General features: G+C 44.9%; 1 protein-coding gene across 5 annotated transcripts in view; it reads left to right on the top strand.

Moving 5' to 3' along the window:
* Nucleotides 1-10,581, top strand: part of SMPD3 (sphingomyelin phosphodiesterase 3) — a 99,474-nt gene extending 88,893 nt beyond the window's left edge. For all 5 annotated transcript variants that reach the window (XM_065847937.2, XM_071814394.1, XM_071814395.1 and 2 more), the window contains 2 exons: nt 4,259-4,421; nt 5,890-10,581. In XM_065847937.2, coding sequence (XP_065704009.1) covers nt 4,259-4,421; nt 5,890-5,991 — 265 coding nt within the window. In that variant the 3' untranslated portion in view covers nt 5,992-10,581. The remainder of the gene's footprint in view (nt 1-4,258; nt 4,422-5,889) is intronic.
* Nucleotides 10,582-17,551: the final 6,970 nt, after the last annotated feature.

Genomic DNA, 17,551 nt, shown 5'->3' with positions numbered 1-17,551 from the left:
GGTTATTATCTATCCGTGATCCTAGCGCGGCATTTCTTCTAAGGCGTGTTTGCCATTGAAGCAGGTATCTTTGGTTTAAGCTAGTGGATTTATGAGAAACAAAAACCCCACGCCTTAACTTGCAGAAGTCTTAGGGTTAATTTCTCTCCACTGGCGTGTTATTTAACAGTACAGGTATTCAAGAAATTTATAAGCTTTGTACTTTTTAAAGCATTTAATGAATGTGATAATCCTTTTTACAGCTTCTCTAACTTGAAGGGTATTTTAATGGACTAAATATGTTATTATCATGAGTAACTGTAAAAGATGTTTATTATGCAAATATACTAAAGAGTTAAAGTTATTTGAACTAATGAGTCTGTGCAGATGCTTCAGATGACACAGGGAATGGAAAGGGGGTACGTTACACAGGCATGGTTCATGTCGGCGTTTTTACAAAGTACAGTACGCCGCATGGGATGGATGGCAGACTCAGTTGAGTGTATGAGGCGAAGCTACCCCTTGAAGTCTTTTTTGTATCAGCTTTGAAAAAAGAAACAAAATTCTAGACATAAGGTCTGGATTTAGTTTATATTCAAAATAAGGATTTGTTACCGCAAGTCACGCTTTACACGTTCAACAGCCTGCAATGTCCAGGCGTTCCTATTCACGTGGTGAAAACATGGATTTGGTGAGTGTGAAAGGCATTTCTGGAAAGCAAAAGCAAGGTAATTTGGCCCTGCAGCCAAGTTTGCGAATGCAGATCTGCGTGTGGGTGGAACAGTCTATTTCGTGGTTCCAAGAGCAGCCTTGGAGCTGATGAAAACAAAAATACATTAAAACTGCAAAACCAAAAAAACCCCACCTGTGTTTTCAAGGCGCCTTTTGAGACAATCTGTCACCACATTACTTCGGGGTGGTGTGGTTTATTCTCTGATGAGTTACTTCTATTCAGCAGTCAGGTTCAGCTGACAAATACATGATCGACAGATCCAGAGCCATCAGATGATCAGTAAAGATTTCAGAGTATTACTTCTGCTGCCTGTGTGTATGTACAGCACCTCGTGGAACTGGGAAATACTCCTCAGTGTTGGTAACAGAATATACATAATACTTTGTGCCTACTTAATGTGGCTTTCAGTTTTCTGCAATACATTGTAATTCTCTTAAACTGATGAAACCCCCCCTCTATTAGACAGGAATTTCCACTGGCTTTTTATGGAGATCTGTGGGGAAACAGGGATCTGCATGTGTATGTTATGTAGAGGTGCTTATATATGAAGGAAACCATCACTCCACAAGAGGCCAGGGGAGCCTGTCCTCCCATCTCTGAAGGGACGGGGAAACAGAAAAACTGCTGAGAAGTTCAGCAAAATTTAAAGCCATTAATCAAATCCAGGCTTTAAAGACATTTAAATGTTCAATAGCACAGAACACTGCCCAGCCAACACGTATCATTCATGCACACAGCACAACAGGGTACAGCCTAAAATGGATCCATTCTCAAATTTTTCAATAATAGACCTTGATCAGGCTTTACAGACATAGAAAACACACGTTTAAACTGGCCATGTAAGCTGTCCAGAGCAGCACTTCTTCATCAGCGCTCCTCTCTAGTTCATAAATAACATTAAGTAGCTCACATTACTAAAGTAATTAGGTCATAAAAGCAGCAGAACAACTAGTTTTTAAATATCTCTTTCATGTTAAGTACAGCATATGTAAAAGATTGGTCTAGAAGAACATACTCGGTACAAATAATGAGCCAGTCATTTTTAATTCTAGAACAATTAATAAGCTAGATGTAACAATCTGGGCCCTGCCACACAAGCTTCTGCTCAGAAAGGCTTCCTGAAATGCATACAAATAATCTCATCTCATCTCATCTCATCTTATCTCGCAAAGATGATTGTGACCTTCCCCCAAAGCACTGGAATAAGCCCCTCAACCAGGGTGTCAGACCCGTGGTCCCGGGGGCCACACCAGCCTCGCGGTTGCCATCAAAGGGCCGAATGTAATTTTAGGACTGTTAAATGTAGGAGTAGTTACTGCTCTAATCCCTGAACAGAGCCTGGCACAGGATGGCTAAGAAACGAGATTTAAAGGCAAATTTTCCCAGTTTCCACTGCTGGATGATGGAGCACGGTTCCGGTGACAGGCTGCAACACCAGTGAGAAGAGCGGTCCTTAGCTCATGTGCTTCCCCTGTGAGTGAGAGAGATTGTCCCTCGAGCTTTGTGATGTGGGAGGAAGTTCTGCTTTGTGGCTCCCTTACACATCCTGCTCTGCGTCCTCTGGTCCCTGCGGCTGTGCGCAGCGCTGCACACAAACTGGTGCCAGATTGCTGCTGGACAGGATTCTTATATGAAACTTTGGACTTATTGGGGACTGAAAATCTTTCGAGGAAAAAGTAAAGTTCTGATTACTTTTTATCCTTCCTTTCTTTTTTCCTATGAACTTAGACAATTGTTCTAACAAAACCGAGGTTTGGTTGTGCAACTGAGTCATCATTAGTTCTGTTCACTGAAGCCGTTAGCACTGAACCGTTGGCACGGCACAGCCAGACTCCCAGCGCTGGTGCCGGCGCGCGCAGGGCGGGCAGCACAGCCGCGCACACCGAGCGCCGCCGGCTCTACTCGCAGACAGGGCGCATCTACAGGTTGTTTTCCTCATGAACTGGAAATTCACGTTTCTCTGGAGAAGCTGTGCGGGTTAAGTGAATCCCCAGCATTCACAGACTTTTAAAAGGACACAATTGAAGCTAAAACAAATTCATCTTTTAAATTAATGCAAAAAAGATTTTTTTTTCAGGAGCACTGCAGCGCTAATCAGCAATTTCTTCTACTTTGTTACTTAATTAGCTTTGCCAGATATAAATACCACTTTTGAAAGAGGTCAGTTCCATCAAAGAGCTTGCTTGCTTGAACCGAGAGAAAGAATTTCAGGAAGGGAATAATTTGCATTAGCTCTTTGTGGAATCAGCTCGCAAATGGGGTGCAGGCAGCAATTTAATGTGAGGTATTAGATGTCAGTCTAAAACTGAATAATATGTAAAAGGAAGCTTACTTTTATAAACTGGTTACAGTAAACTCTAAGAACCTTCAATACCTCACTAAATTCAAAGGGGGTTAAGAAGAGTTCTGAATGACCATCATTTTGTCATGGTTATATTTTGAAGGCGCATAAAGTACTTCTTGTATGTACTAACTAACCCAAACTTACAGATTACAATACTGCTGAGACCTAATCAATGGTTGCAAGTGCTGTGTCCCCTCTGCCACCACTCAGATCCTTCCAAAGACACAAAAACTGACGAAGCATTTGAATCTCAAACATTAAAGCACATCAAGAGAGTCTGGTGTTTGTCTTTTGTTTTTCCTTCATTCTGTACTCTCACGTGCATGCATAAAACCAAATCCTAAACCCAACCCCATAAAACCCATCCAAAGTCAAATCTTAAAAACTGGGTGATCAAAACTATCTTATTTTTTTCCAAGGTGAAATTAAAGGCTTTGTACCTGCTAGGACCCAAGTTCATGGCTCAGTGTTTCTCCTGCGACAGTTGATGATGTAGCTTAATGGCGTAATCAACTCTTACCAGGGAAACCACAGAACCTTGAGCTCAGGTTTTGGCAGGTAAGTCAAGGAAAGCGATTTTCAAGGAGGTGGTTTTGAAAGTACTTTGCTTCTGAGTTTTAAGCCAGATAGCAAAACGGCAACCTAATCCGACCCTCTCTGCGTGCAGTTACGGAGCAAACCAGCTGTGATTGCAGAATACCCTACACACGCAGCTACCATATGCAGCACCTGCTATTGAATGCACAGTCGTGTCTGTTGCCTGTAGCGCTACTTTGGTAGATCTTTTAAATCAAATACAAGAAGGCAAACCAAGTTTCCTTTTAAATCCAATACAACAGAAAAAAACCACAGAACAGACAGCAACATGGAGTTACTGTAGAGATAGAGTGGCAGAGACCTTTGTGGGTTATCTAGTCCAAAATCACGTTCAAAGCAGGGCTAACTTCAAAGTTAGATCAAGTTGCTCGAGGCCGTAACAGTGGCAGGCCCTCCGTATGGCACCAGCGACGCCAAACCCACCGGGAGGCTTTAAGAGCATTGTCAGGAGTTAGCACAGCCTCATATTGGAAAACGTTTGGCAGAAGATTGTGCTTTTCAATTTAACAGTCCTTTTGGACAAGTGATTTGGAGAGCACCTAGAGTAATGCACAAAGGGACCAAATGAGCAAACATTTAAAGCACTCGTTTTGTTTTTTTAATAGGGTGCTGGAAAGTGAAGAAGGAAGGAAAGGATACTTAGTGTATCCCACCAGCAAGAACCACAGTTCCAGTCAAAAGGGGAGGAAGGCATCACTGAAAGGAAACGGGAGGAGGATTGACTATATGCTCTATACAGAAGAAGGTCTTTACCTGGAATGGAAAGTGGTGAGTTCCAGAGCTGACACAGAACCAGACCTTGCAAACAAAGTAGTCGGGACACACTGCCGCCTCTTACGCTGGGGTTCAAACTCCTACTTCAAGGAGAACATACTGCTTTGCTATTTTCTACTTTTGCATGCAAGTACCAAGTTTGTAAACCTATTACCTAAGCAAATTGAAGATTAGTTTAGGGATACTGGTAGATATGCTGCTTTTCAAAAACAACCAACCTTGTTTCCATTCCTTAAACTTTTGCCAGACTCAGTGTTTTGGCTGCTGCTTGCCATGCCAGCAGTCTGAATAGACTTTAGCCTTTTAAAGTGTCTGGATGTGCTTTTATTATACCTAAGGAAACCAACCTAAGTTACAAGGAGAAGTTGACCCAGGCAGAAGCTGACACGGGCTAACTAAAATGAGAACTTGCAGTGCACTGTGTGCTTCCTGGTGTGGGAGCTCATCTTATGCAGAATTCCATGCTGAAAATGAGAAACCAGTTCACACTTAGTACACCCCACTGCAGTTACTGCAGAGGGGCAAGTGACTGAGCAATTCAGCATAACTTAGCACATACCTCCGTCCGTTGTCACAGCACCTTAGCAGCTAAATTGTTTTTAGACTTCCTCTTTCAGATACACAAATGCCCATGGTGCATCTGTATGGTGAACCCATCTTATATTTCACATGAACAGCAACAAAACCAATATTTGAATAGTTTTGACTCAGATTAAGTCTTTTATAAGGCTCATGCTGGGAGAATAAAGATAAATGAGTGACTAGGAAGACACTAGACTGTTGCTTCTTGTGGCATGCTAGCTGATGCTAGCCAAAAGGCTCCTGAAGAGCTGAAGTATCTGTGCTTCTGGCAAGCCACGTCCAAAGCACTGGCCAAGTAAGTACCTGGCTGGTGGGAGGGCACAGCTACGTTGTCAAGCATTGAGGTTGCCCTGCCCAGCTTTCAGAGGCTGGGAAGCAAGCCGTATGTCCTACAGAACGTTCAGTCCCGTAAAACGTTGCCAGCATAAAGGCTGCAATTCAGAGATGTAAGGAGCAGGGTTCCCTGCCGCTTCAGGTTCCACACCTCAGTCTAATGGAGACAGGCTTCCTTGGTAGCTGCATAGCCAATCTAGTACGGCACAGCCAGCCCCTCCTGACGCCTGTGGATTATCCACTGCGGCGCTACAGGAAGGTCTGTCTGAACAATGCAGATGGTGCTGTAAATGGAAGGAAAAGGTACAATAGATTTAATCCAGACTAATTCAACTGTGTATTTTGTAAATGGTTTACCTCATCAACTGCACCGCGTTGACGTGCCCTGTGTGGCAGAGTTTGCCATTAGCCCAGCCCAGCTCAACTGGTCCCGTGCATCTACTAATACAGTAAGGCAGTCCGAAGTAAACTACCGAGGCTGAGTGCTGGTGTGTGGTGTAACAGATCAGTTTTCAAATTAATGATTTCTTTCACTTTCCCTCTGCAGGAAGTAGAAGAGTTCAGCTTTATTACCCAGTTAGCAGGGTTGACAGACCACCTACCAGTAGCAATGCGTCTCATGGTGTCTACAGGAGAAGATGACCCTTAAAACTGACCAGCTTTGAGAGATTAGAAGAGGGAAACGTTAACGATATTAAGAAAATATCAGAGGATAAGAATGAACTATTCTGGTGCCACGTTAGGAAAGACGACCAGACCTGGCCTGGGCTACTCCCAGAATGTACCAACAATGGAGGATATAAAAAGGGAAGAAACGGAAGGGGTTGTGGCCAAAAGCCACTGTCACAAGTTGCTCAGGCAACAGGGCAGGCCTGTACTACAATGCTTACACTGTGGACCGAACGGAACCAAGATGGAAGTCCTAATTCCTTCTGAACCAGTGCCATTCTTACTAAAACATGTTTTTATACTAATATATAGCACAATTTAGTTTGTAATTAGTCTGTGAGTTAGTGCGCTCAATGGTTTTTTGCATAATTTCTTTGTATAACTAAGAAGCTAAAGCTTTTTCTTTTTTAGCCTGTTGAAGTCGTAGTAGCGTGCTTGCATCAGTAGCATGCGCCAGCACTGCATGCCACTCTGAGATACAATAGTCAGTACGATACATGGGGAATAGCAGAATGGACGTGAATTTAAAAATCAGATACCAGCCAAAGCAAGGCATTCTGGGATTGGCAAACCCTTCTGTCCTTACGGATAGGTCTTCAAACAAACACACACACACTCCATTCAGTTTGCAGACCAGTATCTTCCTGCCCTATTTAAGGATACTTAAAAGATTTGGAATTAAGACTTCAAGGACACCTTGGAGTTCTACCCTTCTACCAGCTGTGTTCCCACTGAAATGATGAAGTGTTTTGTCTGAGCAATGACTCCAGAACTGGGCCTTTAGCTTTCTAAGCACAACTTATTCCCTTATGAAGAAATATAGTTCTCCTGTAATGTATTTTCTTCCTTTCTTTCTCATATGTGGGACAGTTCTGAATTGTGGTACGGGATGATATGTGTGTTACAGTAGAGTGAATAGATTCCTGTAGTACAATTGGTAACACCAGGGCCAACATTCTGCCTTAGCTAGAAAGAGTAAGTGGGAAATAGCTTGTAAAATGCATGCTAGATATAGAGTTAAAATAAACGTAAGTGACATTTTGGGAGAAAAAGTGTAGAACAGTGTATGATTGATAAGGCAGAATAACAATTTTCCAAAGGAATCAGTACACTTGAAGTGCAGTGTGGCTGGTACTGGAGAACAGAAGTGTGACTCTCAGCCCTAGTAGGGGCAGAGGGTTGGTTTGTATCGGAGACACAACTCTCCATTCACTCCCGGACGTTAGTAGGGGCCTTACCATCTAATTCACATGTTCTTTCCACTGCAGCTCTTTAAATATGGGGCTCCTCTCTGCCATCTGACCCCAGGACCTGGCTGACCCAGCCGCCGTAACCTTAACAAACAACGAAAAGCTGAGAACCAGGTCCATAACTAGACTTGGCATTTTTTTAGGGATTTAAATTCAGAAGGGTTTGGTTTTGCTGGGAGAACAATGAGACCCCTTCAGTTTTAACCAGTACTTAGTTTCTTCTGCCTACTTCCTTATTGATTTTAGTGTTATTTCCTCTTACATTACAAATTGTGTTATAAAGAGTTAATTTAATACTTGTATTTACTGCATTAAGTAAACTGTTTTAGTTATGCTGGCCACAAATTCCTGAAGATATTTTGTTTTGGTTTAGTTTACACCTGCTAGGAATCAGCTTCAGCTAAATCGGACTAGATTGAAATTAGAGATCCCAGTCCGCACAGCCTCCGGTACTGGCTTAATTAGCTGCAGCAAACAACAGAACTTTTACTTAGATCAGCCTGATTTTGCATGTAGAGAAACTCTTCCTAGTTACAGAAGTGCTGGAGTACCAGTATTGGCTCATTCCAGGTAGGCAGCAAGGCACCGCTCCCGCTGCCCCGCTGCAGCTGCTCTGCCGCCTTCGGTGCCTCATTCTCCAGTCCCGGCGTCCCTTCAGCAGAGACCGCCTCCTCAACCTGTACGTGCCAAACGCGGGGTGGTCTGCACAGGAACCCGTGGGGACTCAAAACGGAACCAGGCTCAATTCCCCTTTTTGGTAAAATTAAGAATTCAAGTTTACAGCATCAGAGACTTCAGTGTACTATCCCACTGCATCACCAGTGTCCCCCTTTGTATGATTCTCTTTATACAGAGAGTGCACGTATGTGCAATGTGTTTTTCTGGTTTCTTATCTCTCCCCCAATTCAGAAAAAAACTTGTACCTGAAACAATGCTTTTAATCCTTTTTTCTACCTTGCTTGTATTTTATTAACCTTTTTAAAAAACACACTATCAGTAGCAATTCCTGTGCTGCCCAGCAGCTATTTCTCAGTGGTAAGATTAAATACAAGGTACAGTATTTTTAATAGCTTTCCTAACAATGTAAATTACAACTTGATATCAACTTCACTAAGTATCAGTTGCAGGAGCTGAATTTGACACTGTGTGGGGTATAATCATAGAACTACTGCCAAACAATGTTACATTTACAGTACAACTAACGTGGTCTAAATTACTTTTAAACTAGTCCTGTGGCTTTGTGCTGACCAAAAACGGGCACTTTTGTCAACTCTTTGAGAGACGTTGAGAAATATTTTTTCAAATTCAAAGTAAACTGTTTTAGATTTTGATGTTCTTAGTTTCTCAGTGATCAGGAAATGGATGGCTGTAAAACGTTCTCTTTAAACGATGCACATACATTTAAACAGTCTAGGTAGTTCTTACTATTTTACTGTCTTAAGGATCTGACTTTGCAGGAGACCGATGCTGGGAAGCACAGCATTGTGGCACCGCTGTACACATGTTCCTTGTGGTTTTTGCATTGATGCTGTGCCTTCTGATGCCACGGTGTGCTTGCAGGAGTCGGAGAGCATACGTACCAGGAAACTGTAATGCGCAGGCTTTCCTTTCCAGCACAGTAACATCCTAGAGAAAAATCAGCTCTGGCTACACCCATGCTACTACAGCTCCATATACTGTCTCACAGAGAGTTGTTCAGGCAAGGCTGTGCTGGCAGGATGTTAATCACTACAGGCCTTAGACAGGTACTCTGTAACAGAATATTTGCCTAAACAATCAAACAAACACATAAAAACCCCAAACACAGCAGGTGGGAGGGCCAGGGAGAACATGCCCAGGAAACCAAACACTGGACAGCTTTTCGGACGGCAGTCGATCCCACTTGCCGTAGGGATAGCATGAGCCAATTTACTAGCAGGATGTTATTTTTAAGAAATCTGAGTTAAGCTCACTCGGCTACGCTTACCCCACTTTGTACAGGAATTTCAGGTATCTTCAAGAAGTGGGTGATAACGCTATTCTTGGTTTAATCACTGCCACTCAACAGAGATACTGTAGATGAAGTGTCATCTGTTTTTGTAAAAGCTAGATACCATCTTCTGTTTCTCACATCCAATTTACATTTTACAACAGTACTTCTAGAATAAGTGAACAAAAGACACAAAATGAGGGCAGCAGAAAACTAAGAACTTCCAGAAGCTTCAAGGACATCAGATCCTTACAAAGTTGGTACCTTTAGGTCACTTCAAAACCACAACCTATAGAACACAGCCTCTCAGGCGCATGCAGATCCAGTTAATCTGTGCGCTGTCTGAGGGGTGCGCCACGCACCTGCTTTGCACCACAGCTCAGCCGCTGAGAACCAGGGTAGTAATGCACCTCATGGTAAGTGAGAAAGTGTTCACTGTGACCAGTGCAGGTGGTGGCCAGCTAGTTTTATTCCATCACAAACTGGATGATTAGGAGAAGCTGTCTAAAGCAACCAAACAGAAACTGTATCACAGGCTGGCTCCAAGAGAAGCCTGCATCCTGCTCTAGAGAAACCCTTGCGAAAGCTGTCTGGTACATGGCGTTTACCTACCTAGTGAGGGCGTTATGATGTTTTCTCCCAGAAGCACTCTTGGCTAGTCTGACACTCAGTCCTGCTTGTTGGGTAAGACAGTAAGACTTAAGGAACTTAAAATTCCAATAACGGAATTGTTAAAAATGCTCTTTGTTTGGTGGTCCAGATTAAGCCGATCTGACTGTCCCCAGTTTGGTCTCTGAGCTGCCCTGGGATCACACAGCAGCACATCAGTGTCAGCACATATCATCAGCTCGGACATGAAGCCTTCGTTCGCACCTCCTCCTGGCACTGCAGCATGAGAACAGAAACACAGTCCAAGCACTTTGAAAAACTCCCAATTTTATCAGCCGTTAAATGAGGGTCAAATTGTTACTGAAGGTCTCATTTTTCCATGCCATCTTGTTTTAAATATGATCTTGATGCTTTTAAAGACTTGTATTATTGCTAAGGTTTAGAAATCCTGTAATAAGAATAACCTTTTTTATTTCAATAATTTTTCGGTATTGTATCCTTCTGGAACCTGATGTTTTTATATGGTAAGCACACACCTTCTGACATTTTGTTATAAATGTATTAAAAAAAATAAAAAATTAAATATTTTCATTGGTTTCCTTGCCTGCAAGAAAATCACAATCTCAGACCTGATAAAACCAAGGCATTTTGAACAACAGGGAGGGGGTTTTGTCTTTTATTGGTGCTGAAAGGAATAACTGGTTGATGCAAACAAGATAATAAAATTTCAAGGCTCAAATGATTCTGTGCAGTCCACTTCTTCTGGTTTCGTTCTGTGGGATCGCATGGCACTAGCAGAAATCTGACTCTGCGAGCAGTCTTGCGGGTGGGTCAAGTACGGTCTCACTGTGCTACACCTGTTCTAGTGAATTTGCAGAAAACAAAGCGTGAAAGAAAGGAGAGTTTTGAACTCCCCTGCCACCCTGGCCTCTCCTGCACAGACACACCCCACCCGTTCGGCCGGGCACTCACAGCGCCCGCCGCACGCTGCGCACCCAGACCCGCACCTCGCACAGGTCCAGCTTTGTGTACCAGCGTATCCACTCCACATCGCTTTGTGCTTGAGTTTAGTTTAAGACCACTAGAACAATTCCTTCTTATGCAGTTGTACATCTTGACATCTCACCAGTTAGCAAATCCCTGAACTAACCGAGAACGGGTCTTTATCTATAGGCTAGTCAGTCTAACTTCAGTTAAAAACAAAAGAACTCCATGTACTTATTTCCTTTAAAACAACCCAGTGATTTAACAAAACTATGTCAAGGGAAAATAACCCATTTTACTGGTTCAGTCTGTCTGAATGGTCCTCAAAGTCCTTTGTAAAAGCCGGTGGGGAGCCCCGTCTCGAATAACGAATCCTTTTCCACAGGCAGAGCGCATGTCTGACGCACAGACTCCGTGGGGCAGAAGACCCTGTCACTGTCCTGTCTTCTATACAGCAACCAGCACTCTGTTGCCAAGGGAAATGGTGCCTAGGCATCAAGAACCATCAAAACAGTAAATAGAAACCAAAAGAGGAGATTAACTGCAGCAGAAAAAAAGCTACAGCCTTCCTGTGTGCTTTAAAGGATAATTAAACATAATCACATAAAATAAAGGAACCTTTTCCCCATGTTTCTATTAACATACCAGCTTTCAGCTAGCTTTCCTGTCTGTAAATCGTGTAATTCCTAGAAAACAGCACCTGCTTGCTCTGTCCGCCTCGAAATGTCCAGAAGCTGACGCTTTTCCTTCCCTTACTTCCCACGAGCGTCTCCTGCTCAGCAGCGCACACTCGCAGTCTCCACTACCGCCAGCCCTCTTTTCTCTAAGTCAACCTTTGACGTCTCCAAAGCCAGACCTGGCGGAACAACTCCAAACCGCTTCCAGTGCCGCAGTACAGCTGGGACGCCCGGTGTGTCAGAACATCCTTTATCTGTATAAACACTGCAACAAAGCCTGAAGCTTCTCAGATCAAGTAGTTTTCCCCGTTACACTACACCTGTCACAAGAGTTTTTTTGCAAAGCTCTGCTAAAGCTCCTCAAGTCGTGGCAGTGTGGTGTGTCCAAAGCAGACAGAAGCCTTAGAAGGCCCACTCCTATTCGTAAACGTTTGGCTCTTCCAAATCCCAGCAACAAGATGCGTCAGCCTGATGAGCTCAATAGAGACCTTAATGCGATCCTGAATGCCGTGCTGTCATTAGTATACTGAATATTGATATCTCTGACCGCTTTCCACCCTGCTAAAATGGAATTTGCCTCACAGATACACACATTAAACACTGTATTAGCCAGTAATTGATATAAATCCTTCTGCCTTAACGATACAAACTGGGAAGACGATGGCTACGACATTGCAGTGTAACACCAGAGGAGCACAGCCGCCGGTGGAAAGGACAGTAATATGTTCGTAAATTGGGGGGCTGCACCCTACACATCTAACGTGAGCTGCAGTTCCACAAATGCCCGGCAGAACGGCTCGCACAGAGTTCAGGACGCAGCTATGGCAGGAGCTGCTCTATTCCACAGCAACATTTCTGTTATTTTAAGATTCTGGATGATGCAGTAAAAGCAACTGAAGTGACTTCCAGTGCTGCCCCAGCATCGCATGCTGCAGCGCCTGCACGGGCAGCCTCCAAAGAACACTTCGGTAGTTGAAAGGCGCCACGTGGGAGTTCAGAACCTGAACTCACACAGGGGCAGCGTATTCTGAATGAATGGAAAGTCATCAATGTGAGGAGGGGAAGATGATGTCTTTCCACATCAAATGTAATTAGGTATCTTTGTTCTCATTAAAGAGGTTCATGAACTTCTAAATTAGCAGAAGATTGTTAGCTTGAACACCCAGGCCCTGCTACAATTTAGGTAACATCCTCACTACCTTTTCTAGTCCAACTAGGTGTAATATTGTTACCTTCTTTGTGTTTGGCTGCAACAGGTTCTTAAATACCTTTCAAATGCCAATTCAGACTTCTGAATACCCAGAAAAATCCAGTTAGATCTTTCTCTACAATTAAAAACTTCTGCAGTCAACTGCCATGCTGTCACCAGCTTAGCAAAGCCAACATCAAATGTTATATACTGCTTAGTAGGGAACAGCAGGGTATCAAGGAATAGAAGGCAGTTGCAAAGCCTGCAAGACACCACCTGAAAAGAAATTCTAGGCCTAGCATGGTGCCAAGCACTATGCTAAATATATTTCTAATGAAAGGTGTATCACACAAGACAAACTAATACTCAGTACACAGCCTGGTCCATTATTTCAGCCCCAAAATAAGACTGTTATGAAACAAGTATTTAAACTCTATTTGCTGTTATTCCTTCATTACATATCATTTCCCTTTCCCACATTTGCCAGGAAAGCTATTTATAGCCACAGCAAACTCAAACTTTTAACAAAACATGTCTTGTATCTCACAATGAGGACATAAAAAGGACTTCATGCTGTAGCTGCTTCATTAATTATTAGGCTGGTGTTCTTAGCACTCTGTGGTGTGTATGAACTAACGGTGCTTGTCCTGGTGGGATCCCTCTTGCCCACAGCTGACCTCGTGTGTCCTTCCACCTCACTGCTGAAACCCCAGCCTCACCATTCTGCAGCTGCGTGTTCCAACGTCAGAGCAAATTAGAAACTGTAAATGCCACGTTTATTACACACTGACAGAAAGGAACGCTGAGTCCGGTTAAACGCCGGCCAGCGGCTCCGTACCCAGTGTAAGAGGTCCTTGTCCAGGTCTGGATTCCCAGGGGCTGACAATTAGAAGGAGGTTTCTGACCACACCACCAGAGGAGTTCAAAACCAGCTTCCAAATGACCACAATGGAACACAAAAAACCCCAACCAAACAAAAATTCCTCTCCAAACCACACTGTTTTTAAAACAGAGTTTGATGTCTTTTTAAAGAGTGATTATATACATGAGCCCTGCTACAGAAGGGACTATAAAGAGCAACCCAGAAGGTCCCGCTCAGTCCTGTGTTTGGTTTGAGGACAGGGGAAAACTACAGAATTTCTTCTGCTTCTGAGTAAAGATTATTTACAAGTGCAAGCATAATTGTCTGCCTGGGACCTTCAGTTTATTCTTTAAATAAATAATTGACATTTTAAAACACGGACAGAACTGGCATTTATTAGCAGAAACTCTTCAAGTCTGAGTAGCTCCTTGTCATTGCTCTAGGTAAGACCATTGTACTTAAAGCATGGGGAGAGCAGAGGAGAATGGGGAAAAAAGGAATCGAAGGAGGAGATGCCTGATCTGCAGACATGCTATGAAGGTACAGGAGCATCTAAAAAGGAAAAAGAAACAGCAACAAAAGAAAGTTAAGAACACTAAGAAAGATTAAATAGTCCTTAGTTATTTTGGAAACATTACACAGTATGTACATTGCTGACTAGTTTTGTTGCTAAGAACCATGACTACACCTTGCCTTTAATTTTAGAGATGCTTTTTTATTAAATCTTCTTTTAAATGTAATTATTTGATTAGCTGTTGCCCAGCCAACCCAGAAAATGCAAATACAGACTGTCTCAAAAAGCCATAGCTCTCAGCTTTTCCAGGGAGGTGAACAATGGAGCAGTGTATCTAGTTCCCAGCTAGAGGCAGGGAAACAAGTGGAATATTCTCCCTGTAATCAAAGGAATACGGGCAGCAGCATCCAAGAAAACAGCATGAAGCTGGCAGTGGATATAAGGCACTGCATTGATCTGAACAGATGATCTCCTGTGAGAAAATACCTTTATTTATTCAGGTAGACTACACAGCTTAGCTGACTGGCACTGTGACAAATACAAAAATGGCAGCATTCTAAATGGGGACACGTTCTGCCATTGAGGGAGGCTTCAAGGAAACAGAACAGGCTAAACAGCACCTAAAAGGGCCATGTTGCCTCATTGCAAAACGCCTGTTGATAGCTGATGATTGGCACCACGGAGCAATGAACATGCTGCCAACCACATCTGTACATTAGCATATCTGCACTGGATAATAAGAGGAGTTCAACTGTCCGTAACGCAATCCTAACACTAACCTGATTTAGGAAGAACTGCTGCGATGATCCGAGATGCTGGTGCCCCCTTTGGAAGGGAAATTCTACTTGCATCTCTACCCTGCTGTTTCATCCATATTACCTATAACAATCAAATACAAACCATGACCTGGCAGTGCAGGCATTGCACACAAATACAGTAAGAGACTGCCTTTCAAGAGCTGCCCATCTGTGACAAGCACAAAAGAAAATAAACAGAAATTAAAAGTTTTGTCAGGATACACCCAGGAAATGTGTGGAGTAGAGTGGCCCTGCTGCAGCACACAGAAAGCCTGTTTCGTACTGACAGCGAAGACACAGGCTTTCCTAGATTTTTCTCTGCCTCCTTTCCTTTTTGGAGGCTGTGTGCACATACGCAGGCACATCGCAAGAAGAGCCAGAGGCCACGGATGCATTTGCAAAGAGCAAGTTTTATTTTAGTTACCTCTCTACTGGGGGATCTCCGAAGCCACACCTGAGCTCCCAGGCAGAGGTGACACAAACGGGGACGCAGGCGCTGGTCAGTTCAGCCCTGCTGGAAGATCGCTGGGCCTGCTGAGCTCGCCTGTATTTCACGGCTTCAGGCAGGCGCAGCCTCCCGCTCTTTCTCACAACAAAGCAGGAATCTCAGACACAGTGATAAGGTGCCCAGAGTTTCTCCCAGGCCTGTGTTATCTAACACAGAGCTTCTACTCATCAAGCACACAAGGTCAGTAAGACAATTAGTGTGATGTGTGTGCTTTTTCTACAGACAGGTGCAAGTCACTTGAGCGTATTTACATTTAACTAACCTCCTCGCCAAATCTTCCACTATATCCCCATACAGAGGCTTTTGTGATGCACATTGCAGACGATGTGCCAAGATAATGCAAGAGAGGGTGAAACATAACGTTTAACATGGAAGCTGATGTTACAGTTCATTTATTCGGGTGTGCAACATCGAGAGAACCGCTAGTTTTCGTTGAGCACTAGTCAGTATTAGCCAAAAAGGAGGGGAGGGAGGGTGTTCAAATCTAAACTCCTGGAATCTAAAAAAGAAAAAAAAATATTTAATGCGTGAAGGGGAAGAGATTCAGCTTCCCTAACAGTTCCATATGAAACACATAACATGTAATAATGTAACAGTTTGCACAGTTTCCAACACAAGACCGGAAGATACTAAGATGCTGCCTCCACCAAGATCTTCGTCCTCAGGCGCGCTGTGCCTAGAGACCGGGATTAGCGCTCTCCCGTGACACACAGGCTGTACAAGACAACTTTATTGCCATCTTAGCACACCCTCCCCATGCTTCATCGGTGCCTTCAGATAAAGTTCTGGTTTTATGCTTTAGTTTCAGAAGCATAAACTTTACATTAAGCATCTATGTAGGCAGAAACACTTTTTGCTGAAGAGAAGTGGGAGTGTGTCCCTCATTCCAGGAGGGCTCCTGGCTTGCTCTTCTGTCCCCTCCGCCACCTCTGCTCTGCTCTCGGGAACAACGGGGCACAAAGGAGGACGGAGGCATGGAACAGCCAGCCGTCCATTTCAAGCAGGCTGAGGCTCAGTGGGGAACAATGCCGACAGGGACACTTCAGGTACTATCATTTAAACCCTCTCAACAGAATGAAATTGCTGGATTTACCGTTTCAATCACTCAGATGAGCACTGACTACCAGAGCCGCACAACAGAGACAGCTGCACACGTAGGCAGCTGAGGCGAATCCGTGTCACTTAACACAGGAAGTACGCTCCCCCATGCAAACCTGCGGGCTGCAGACTGCTGCTAACGACTTCTCTTGTGTAAGAACAACCGGGCCCGGCGGGAGGCGCGGCCCCCCGGCCTGTGGGAAGGGACACAGGGCCAGCCGGCGCGCCCCGCGGCTGCAGCGCCCTGGCTGGAGCCCGCCCGGAGCCGCCCGCATGGCTCGGCCAGCCCAGCCCAGCCCAGGCGTCCCCGCAGCGCCCCCCGCCCGGCTCACGGCGGCCTTCCCGCGGCGCACACGCCGGCCGCTGCTCCCTCGCCGCCTCCACCGCCGCGGGGAGGGTGGCGGTGTCACAACGTCCGCGTGCCCCGAGGCGGCAGGCGGCCAAAATGGCGCCCTGAGGGGGGTCTCGCGCCCTGGGTAGCGGTGGGGCCCGGCTGGGGGGCGGCGGGCCCGGCAGGACGGGGCAGGCTCGGGGCCGCCCCTGGCCGAACGGCCTCCTCGTGCCTCTCCTTCACCTTCTGCGTTGCGAGGCTCCGAGGGAGCCGGTTTATTGCTAATTTAATTCTGGACGCGTTCAGGGCCCCTTCCACCTAGAGCGAGGTACGTGATCATCAGCCCTTCCCCGTGGCTCCAGTTCCCGGCGAGGCTGGCGTGAGACGGTACATGGGGACTTGGTGCGGTGGCTTCAGCCATTTCTAGAAATACTGCAGTTGAGAAGAATTAAATTTACAAGTGCTGCAGTGAAGGCTGTTTGTCCCTCCCTGCCGCCGCATCACCACAGCTTGATTTATTTGCTGATTCTCAGGGTCGTGGATAATTGGTTTCTTAGATATGTAACGTGAAGCAAGCAGCCGCTCGGTGGGAGCGCAGGTACAGCGGGGTCCGTCAGCCCGAGGAGGAGCGCGGTGAACCGCGGCGCTCGCCCTTTCTGCCGAAGCACCTGTGCCTTCAAGCTTCTAGCGCTTCGCTTAGAGGGGCTGTGCAGGGCAAGAGTGAGCAGAGGCTGTGGAGGTGGCAGAAGCGA

Source organism: Patagioenas fasciata, chromosome 13 (genome assembly GCF_037038585.1).
Source record: "Patagioenas fasciata isolate bPatFas1 chromosome 13, bPatFas1.hap1, whole genome shotgun sequence".
NCBI classification, from domain to species: Eukaryota; Metazoa; Chordata; class Aves; order Columbiformes; family Columbidae; genus Patagioenas; species Patagioenas fasciata.
The sequence above is the reverse complement of the archived record's forward strand: the minus strand, read 5'-3'. Positions and strand labels throughout refer to the sequence as shown.